This window comes from Coenobita brevimanus, chromosome 47 (assembly GCF_032717465.1).
Source record: "Coenobita brevimanus isolate Jiangsu-jjx chromosome 47, ASM3271746v2, whole genome shotgun sequence".
Lineage (NCBI taxonomy): Eukaryota > Metazoa > Arthropoda > Malacostraca > Decapoda > Coenobitidae > Coenobita > Coenobita brevimanus.
Window position 1 is genome coordinate 7,667,969 of NC_137000.1, and position 9,215 is coordinate 7,677,183.

At 47.8% G+C, this 9,215-nt stretch overlaps 1 protein-coding gene across 1 annotated transcript; it reads right to left on the minus strand.

The window, feature by feature from the left end:
* Window positions 1-4,366: 4,366 nt before the first annotated feature.
* On the minus strand, window positions 4,367-6,073 carry LOC145399006 (uncharacterized). Its single transcript, XM_080271734.1, has 3 exons — window positions 6,020-6,073; window positions 5,771-5,855; window positions 4,367-5,307 (listed from the first exon to the last, which is right to left on the minus strand). The coding sequence occupies exons 1-3, from the start codon at window positions 6,071-6,073 to the stop codon at window positions 4,367-4,369; spliced, it is 1,080 nt and encodes a 359-aa protein (XP_080127860.1).
* Between the last annotated feature and the right edge of the window lie 3,142 nt (window positions 6,074-9,215).

The following is a 9,215-nucleotide window of genomic DNA, read 5'->3' on the forward strand; positions in this document are numbered from 1 at the left end:
TCATGTCCAAGTATTATAGTGCTTGTGAATTGCTGTGTGAATGAAACCGCATTAACAGTCGTTGTTTAGGGACTTGGGTGGTGCAGCAGTGAGTTGTGGTAGGGAGGATGTTGAGGCTATCTTGGTTGTTCTGAGTTTTATTTAAGGTGTGGTGATGGCTGTGGCTTCTATAACACATTTTGTTAGTGGTCGTTTATGTCTTCTCATTAGACGTGTTGGTTTTCGTCACTGTAACTCAGAAAGTGTTGGAGGTTAAGAGTTTGGAGACAGATCTGTATTGAATTCTATCGGCAGTCAATAATGTGACTAAGGAATCGTGGTTTGTTATGGGTTTTATTACTGAAGTTGTGTTGAAGGTTAATCACTGCAGTCCTCTTTAATTTTCTAAATGTATCCAGACTAAATGCCAAAAATCTCGAGAAACGTGGCTGATAATTCTTTCGTTTACTCATATGATGTAATGAGAAAGAGAAACAATCCTAGGGACAGTATTTGAATGTTTGGATCCTGCTTTAAAACTTTCTCTGCGGATCATTGCCAACACAGACACTTCATCACCAGGAAAGTCTAAGATGGGGTGTGAAGTCGCTCTTGCAGTATTCTCATAAGGTCAGAACACATACTAGACCCTCTTCCGTACTAAATAGCTTCCTTTTGCTCATCTATGTATTTTTCTACTTACTCGCATACTCAGTCGCCTTAATCCCGCAAGGGGTGGCCACAAACAAATCGATTCAATGTCACCCTGTCCTCCGCCGTTAGGATGTCCTCCCTACCCTCATTCATACACCTCTCCATATGCCACGATAAACTCTCTCAAACAACATCAATAGTAAGAAGATATGAGTAACTTTCAAGAGGATAAGAAGATGTAATATGTAAAAAATAAGTCGCTCAGAAAAATTTGCTAGTCAGCGTCCTAACCATACGAGAAAGTGACTGTCTCATTAACCAGATTCTTCCATTGACTGGTTAGAGGGGAAAGAAAGAAAATGAGAGAGGGAAGAAAGAAAAGGAGAGAGGGAAGAAAAAGGGGAAAGAGGGAATGAAAAATAGGAGAGAGGGAAAAGAGAAATGAAGGAAGAAAAAAGCGAGAGGGATGGGAAAAAAATGGAGAGGGAAGAAGGAAAAGGAAGGAAGAGTAAGGAACGAGTTGGAAGGTTAGTGTCGGATCAGTAATTTGCTTATCGTCTTTGTTACTGAGTTATTCTTTCAGATTCTCTCTCTCTCTCTCTCTCTCTCTCTCTCTCTCTCTCTCTCTCTCTCTCTGCATTCAAATTTCTTTCTTTCCTTTTTCCTCCCTTTATTTTTTTTTATTTTCTTTGCTATATATATTCTTTCTTCTCCGTCTTTCACACTCCCACACGCCTTTCCTCTTTCCTCCCCGTCTTTCTTTTCTCCCCATTCTCTCATTCCTTCCACCTTTCTTTCTCCCCATCCTGTACCTATTCACCCCTGTGCTCTTCACTCAGGAACAAATTAACAAATGCTTACGTGACTGGATATTGACTTGGCCGATCTTTTGCTTGTTGCCAAATGACCAAGAAAGATTGAAAGTATGTGTCTTTATGATCTAATTAACCTTCCATCCTCCTTCCTCCTTACTTTTCCACTTCCCCTTTCCCCTTTTTCTTTCCCCTTTCCCCCCCCCCATCATCCTCATTTCCTCTTACTTCTTTTTCTCTACACTTTCCTCTTTCTCTCCCCTCACTGTCTTTCCCCTTTCATATTTCCTTCCAGTTTCTCTTTCCCCTTCCACTGCCCCTTCCTTCTCCCCCTCCCACATCCCCTTCCACGTTCCTCCTCCTCGCTACCTTCCCTGACTTACCCTTTTTTCTCCACTCCTTACTCCTTCCCCTCCCACTGCCTTCCCACCTTCCCTTTTCGATACTCCTTTCTCCTTGTCCGTCTCATTTTCCCTCCAAAAATAACCCTTTCAGCTTCTTTCCCCTCTTAATTTTCGTTCCCCTCTGACTCTCCTTTCCTCCCTCCTCACAGTTACCATCTTCGTATTCCCTCTCCTTCCTCCCTCCCTCATCTCTAACCTTCTCTTCCTTCCTCCTGCTCCCTTCAACTTCCTCTTTCCCCCACTTCCTCTCACTACCTACACTCCTTCACTTCGGAATCAGTAAGGGAAGGGAAGAGTGTATGTGTATCTCTTTGTAACGCCTTGTATCCCTGTGTAACGTTGTAACGCCTTGTATCCCTGTGTAACGCCTTGTATCTCATTGTAACCCCTTGTATCTCTTTGTAACGCCTTGTATCTCTTTGTAACACCTTGTATCACTGTGTAACCCTTTATATCTCTTTGTAACACCTTTTATCGCTTTGTAATGCTCTGTACCCCTGTGTAACGCCTTGTATTTCTGTATCGCCCTGTATATCTGTGTAATTCCTTGTATCACAGTATTAATGAGTTTGTGATAACTGTAATCTTCTTGCTGTCCTATATATCATTAATTTTCACTGCGTCTTTGTATCTTAATGAAATCTCTCTTATCTACACTGTACTCCATGTGGCTTCATAGATATCGTAACGCCTCTTCCTCAGCGATTTATTTTACCTAATATCCGTAAATATCCTCGTGTGTGTTAGTGATACTGATTATGCCAGAATTAGAAATAAAGAAATACACATATGGTACACAGTGAGTGAGAGTGTAATATGCATAATAAATCGCTTAGGAGGAACTGTTACGGAATGACCTTTGCCATTGAGAATTCGACTCTATATGGTTTTCTTTGTATTTCACGTGTGTGTGTGTGTGTGTGTGTGTGTGTGTGTGTGTGTGTGTGTGTGTGTGTGTATTGCCATCATCATTAATATTTATTTATTATCCCTCTGCTTCTTTGCCTTCGTTTACCATACTCATAAAATTATCTCCATCAGTTCGTTAATATGTCTGTATTTTTCTCTGTTCATAAAATTCTCTCCATCATGTAGTTAATATAGCTTTATCTCTCAGTTCCCCATACTCATAAAATTATCTCTGTCACGTAATTCATATTTTTTGTCTCTTTTTTATTTTTCCAAACTAAGAATTATCCCTTTTCTCCGACATCGATTTTCCTGTCAGTTTCCGATGTCGCTAGTCATCACATTTGCCGCGCACCACGGACCGTATTGCGAAAACTGAGTGCGCGAAGGGACGGGCAAACTAATTTCTGACTGTCATTACGGTTGTGAGCTTCAGACCTGGTTAGCCTGCATGCCAAGTAATATCGCGCAGTCAGCAGCAAAGTAGAGACGCCAAAGAGGCCTTACTTGCATTTTGGGTTTAATAAATTTCTATCAAAAATTTATGAGGGTTTTTGTATACTCCCTTCGCGGACTCAGTTTTAATACAACGGCCGTATGTCATATTGCCATTCCCCCATATCCGCCATGTCAACAGTACTTAATATTGTTCATTCTTTATCTTTAAATTAGCCATATTTCATGTTTGTCATATTGCTTATAGTCCTTATATGTCACATTTGCCATAATAAGCAGTTGTCATATACCACAGTTGCCATAGTTCAGTGGTGTCATACTTCAGAGTTGCCATCCTCAACAGTTCACATATTTCACATTTGCCATAGTCAGCAGCTGCCATATTCCACTGTTGCTATATTTCAGTTACCATACACAGCAATTGTCCTCGTTCACAGCTGACATACTTCAGCATATGCAGTTCTCCACAGCTGCAGTACCCACACAATTGCAGTTGAGTCTTCTAAACGTCATATCCTTAATTTTTCATTTTTCATTTGCAATAGGCTATTTCATGGCTGCCATACCCAGACACGTGTCATATAACAACTTGTCATTACCCACAATTACCATATTAGTTTTCGTATTCCACAGGTAATGTAGATTTTCCTAAATTGTCACACTTAAATAGGTGTTATATTGCAATTTGCCATTATTCACAGTTGCCATATTCCACAGTTACCATGCACACGAAAATAGTTGTATTACCTCGATGTCATAACTAAATTAATCACCATTTTCACAGTGCCCGGTACTGTCGCTCATTATGGCATCACCGTGCTGCTGCATCACTGTATCACCTTGCACTGTAGTCACTGTACCCACTATTGTCATCCTAACATACAGTGTAATGTCACCATTCCTGTACCACCAATGACTAAGGCACACAGCGCTATGTACCGTGAACCGTCGTCCCCTGAGTTCAGTGGTTCGTCTGGTTCACTCAAAAGTCTAGTGGACCAGCCTGAAGATAGCTTGGTCCATGTCAAGGGCCACGGTTCTCTACTTAGTGGCCCACGGGTGTCACGCCGGGCCACTGAGTACATTAGTGGCCACGGATCACTGCTGAGGGCGAGCCACTGTCCCCTGAGAGCCACCTCGGGGGAGGGGGGGTCACCAGCGAGGAGAGGTGAGGGTGGTGTCGGTGGAAGGGATGGGGGTCGGGGAGGTGGGTCGTGGGGAGGCGAGGGAGGCAGGGGGTGAAGATGACGGGGAGCGGCTGCCCCTCTCCAGTACAGTGACGGGGGCGCGGGTGGGGGCAGCGGGAGCCAGGGAGGTGACGGGAGGGGTGGGCAGCAGGGGAAGAGGGGAGGCGAGGGAGGACGTGGAGAAAAGAGGGTGCGAAGGAAGGAGGAGGGATGAAGTGAGGGAGGCGGCCAGGGCGTGGGGCAGGGGGGACTGAGCCAGCCCAGGGGGCACCGACCCCAGCCGCAGCCCTCCAGACCCGAAGAGTCCCGAGAAGAGCCCAGGGAAGGCTACGGGTGGTGAGAGGTGGAGGGGTGGGGGCAGGCGTGGCTCCAACAGCGGGGTGGGGTCGTGAGCGTCAGTGCGGCCCTGCACTGAAGACAGCCGCTCCCGCACCAGCAGTGGCACCGTCAGGCGGCGCAGCGCAGGGGGCAGCGACCCCAGGGGCGTCGTGGGGGACACGTAGGGACTCTCCAGCGTTCCTGGCAGCCCCTTCTCTCGGTACAATTTTTTGGTCTTGTACCGATGGTTCTGGAACCAGATCTTTACTTGTGTGGGCGTCAGGTTGATGAGGGAGGCCAGATGCTCCCGCTCTGGCGCCGACAGGTATCGCTGCTGCCGAAACCGCCGCTCCAGTTCGTAAGTCTGAGACTTGGTGAACAAGATGCGTCGTTTTCGCTTGCGGGCCTGCGGCTCTCGTCCGTCCTCGACCTCGTCTTCCACTTCGACCGCCTCCATGTCCTCGTCCCCGGCGTAGTCGTCCTCGGCAACATTGGTGTTCTCGGTGGAGTCCGCGGCCGCCTGCACAGGGTTGCTGGCCAGACGGGGCGGCGCCGCACCTTCACCCACCACCGTCTGTCCGCCCACACCTGCGGCACCACAGTATCACCACACTGCTCCACACACACACACACACACACACACACACACACACACACACACACACACACACACACACACACACACACACACACACACACACACACACACACACACACACACACATACACATATTTGTACCTAAACACCCACACCGGTCACCACACGTCACATTACTCACACCTTACCTGGCGGCCACCCAACTCAGTACAACACCCTGTTCTACCCTCATTTCCTTCCCTAACACGTGTACATTCATACCAGCACCAAGAGTCAGCATCTCTGTCACATCTACACCACACATCTCACCCCCGCACCACACCGCACATCTTACGCCCACACTGCACCATAGCACACCACACACCTCACGCCCGCACAACACCACAGTTCACCACATACCTCACCTTCATCACACTCCTCACTGCCACCAGCATCGCCCATCAAAGAGCCTACCTTTGGGTGGCTTGTCGGGCAGCTGCAGAAGGTCCCTGACGGAGAAGCTGGTAACGCGACCGCCTCCGGTGCCCTCCTGCTGCTGCTGCTGGTTCTGCTGCTGCTGCTGCGGCTGCTGCTTCTGGCCGGGAGACAGGGAGGGCGAGTTAGGCCGAGCCCGTCTAGCGGCTACAACGGAAAACACTTGTTCATTAGCCGTGTTTATGAGGGTGGCGGCGGGCATGACAAAGTGGTCGGGACGCCACTTACCATCTCCTGGCCACTGGGACTGCTGCAGGGGCCCCGGTAAGGCACAGATGCCATTCACACCCGCAAAAAAAGTAAAAAACAAAAAAACGCGAGAACACTAAAGCTCTTATATTTGCTTGTCCACCTCAGGTCGCCCTCAACAAACTAGCCAGAAAACTGCTCCCAGGCTTTGTTGGCGATGGACGGCTTGTGGCCCCGGGTGGAGGGCTGGGGGCGGGGCGGACGAGGGCTGAGGGTGGAGTCATGCAGCGCGGCCCACCAATCCGCGGCGAGGTCGGCCCCACACCCGCCTGGAAGATCACCTCGCGTGTTTCTTCTCGCGGGGGGAAATGGAAGCCAGTTTTTCTCTCATCTGGCCAGCACGACTCGGGGCTTCCTTTATTAAATTTTTGTGATGGTTCTATTATTGCCTGGCGGGTCGCCCTCACACGCCGGCCCGGGGGTAATCGCGTGTTGATCTGACCCGGTAACCAGCCCTCACTGCCCTATCCCCAGCCCTCACCAGCCCAGCTTAGGGATCCTTGTGGGGGTACGGGAGGGGGGAGATGGGTAGGGGGTGAGAGCATATGCCATCCGACCACCATAAATATAATGTAGCGGCGGCGTCGTTAAGGCTTTTAATAGTGTGAAGTCTTTAGCCAATCCCCGGAGAGCCTGAGCCCCGGCCCTTTGTCCGCGAGGGCGTGTATCCATTGTGGCAGTGTAACCGACCCTGCGGCTGAGTAGCGCCAGGGGAAGGGGAGGGGAGGGACGGGCTGGAGTGTAGGGAGGGTTGGGGAAGGACTGGTGGAGGGGGAGGGCTGCTGAGGGGGCTTAAGAAGGGCTAGAATGGAGGGAGAGGTGGAAGGAATGGGTAGGTGGGGGGAGAAGAGGGACATGATGAAGGGCTTCGGTGGGGGCGTCAGAAGGGCTAGGGTAGACGAAGGGCTGGTTGTGAAGAAAAGTCTGGGGTTCAATGGGGAAGTGGTGGATGTAAGTGCTGTGGGAGAAGAGTGGCTGATGATGGAGGATTGCAGAAGTGCTGATGATGACATGGATGGAGAGGGACTAGTGGTAAATAGAGAGCTGGGAAAAAGATAGCGAAGACCAGAAAAAAAGAGTTGTGAAAAAGAAGAACTAATGGAGAGAGAGAATTGGAGCTGAGGTACGCAGCATTCGGGGAAGAGCTAAAAAAAATATAACTAGTTTAGTGGTAAGGAAGGTCTGGTTGAGAGGGAGAGCTGGACTTAGGGTATGGCTTTTTAGGGTCTAGTGGTGGTGAGAGAGGGCTGCTGGGGAAGAAGCCGGGGAAGGATGGCAAAGTAGGAAGGGGCTGATGGTGAGAAAGAGCTGGAACTGAGGGTTGAGGGCCGTAGAAGAGGAAAAGAAGAGCTTAGGAGGGGTGGAAGAGAGGGCATGAAGAGCTGGGTGAGAGTGGACGGGGGTCGTGAAAGAGAGTGAGACCTTCGGGGGGAGGGAAGGGTGGCGTTAGGGTAGGGGAGGAAGAGGCGTGCGAATGGTGAAGAGGAAGAGAAGGGACTTGTGAGGGGAGGAAGGGGGCACAGGGTATGAAGAGAGAGAGTAACTGAGGAGTATCGGGAGAGGGGGTATGTGAGAGTTAGGAGAACCAGCGATGTGTGTGTGTGTGTGTGTGTGTGTGTGTGTGTGTGTGTGTGTGTGTGTGTGTGTGTGTGTGTGTGTGTAAGGGGGCGAAAGAGTGTGTGATGGGTGGGAGGAAGAGATGTGTGAGAAATGAGAAAAGGAAGTGTGTATGAGGAAAACGGGTTAGGAGTGTGTGTGTGTGTGTGAGGGGTGGAGAGGTGAAAAAGGGAGAGTGTGAGGGTTGGTGGAGGAAAGATATATATGAGGAGAGGAGAGGAGGAGGAAAGCGTGTGAGGGGGCGAAAGAGAGTGTGTAAGAGGCAGATGGGGGGAAGAGGGTAAATGTGTGGGGTGGGTGGGGGGAGAGGAGAGGGAGGGGGAGTGGAGGGTGTGTTTGAGAGCCGTAAAAGGGGGAGGGGGGCGGCTGGAGGGGGGTTCTCTCCTTTGTCACTAGCCACTACACCAGACCTCTCACCCTCACACCACCACCACCACCACCATTTGGCACCCCTGGCTGCTTAACACATACCTTTCTCTCTCTCTCTCTCTCTCTCTCTCATTTCTCAGCGTCCCTCATAATCCCGTTCACGTTCACTGCCATTCTTCCCTGTCACCTGCTTCTTCTCTCTCATTTCTAATTCTTTTATCCTCTTTAGGCCATTTATTATCCATTCTTCCTTATTATTATCCCTTTTTTTTCTTATTCTTCCTTTATTCTTATCTCTCTTGTCCCGTTTAATTATCTCTTATCTTACTTTCTTGCACATTCTCATCTAACACTTTTTTGCCTAATTTTCTAGTTTTTTATTCTCTTTACTTTTCTTGTCCCTGTCTTTTTTTTTTTTTTTTTACCTTTTCCTGTTTTTTGTCGTTTCTCCACCCAGTATTATCTTTTTCCTTCCCCTCCCTCCTTTCCTCTTTCTTACATAATCGTCCTCCTGCTCTCATAGTTCTTTTTCATTCTCCATTTTGTATCGTTTTCTTGCATATTCTCTTAGTCTTATCTTTCTCTAATATTTACTTCTTACTTCTTCCTCTATACTTTCATTTTTCTTTACTGTTTAGGTACCATTGCTATCATTTTTCTTATTCCTCCTACCTTCGCCCTTCTTTCTTGCAGCTTTCTCTAATCATTTTTATTTCTTATTCTTACTCTTTTTTTTATCTTTCTAATATCTTATCCCTTTTCCATCCATTAGCGTCCTTTTTTTTTATTTCCCCTTGCATCTCATCTTTCGACTGATTTTTTTCCCTTTATTTTGTTTCCACCTACATTATGTTCCTGTATTTGTCCTTCATTTTCATCATTCTTGCCATACTCCTATATTTCTTGCTTTTACACCCACATGCGGTTGTGAGGGAATGTATTGTTTTCGTTAGTATGTTTGTATATGTTTTCGTCCTGTGTGTGTGTGTGTGTGTGTGTGTGTGTGTGTGTGTGCATCTGTTCTATATTTACTTTTACGTTTTATATTTTGCGCCACCATTATTTGCATCCTCCAATCTTTCATTTTTATAACCTTACCTAGAATCCCCTTCATTCTTTATTTCTTGCGACTCTCCTTTATTAGTGTCTATTTTCTTTATTTTTCTAAACTCTTCTCATCCCTGTTCAG

Bases quoted from the DNA above. Each gene is read 5' to 3' on its own strand.
- LOC145399006 (XM_080271734.1), bottom strand. From the start codon at position 6,073: ATGGCATCTGTGCCTTACCGGGGCCCCTGCAGCAGTCCCAGTGGCCAG. The intron at 5,856-6,019 runs GTAAGTGGCGTC...CAGAACCAGCAG, and splicing joins GTCCCAGTGGCCAGGAGATG to CAGCAGCAGGAGGGCACCGG. The intron at 5,308-5,770 runs GTAGGCTCTTTG...GTGGTGCCGCAG, and splicing joins GCCCGACAAGCCACCCAAAG to GTGTGGGCGGACAGACGGTG.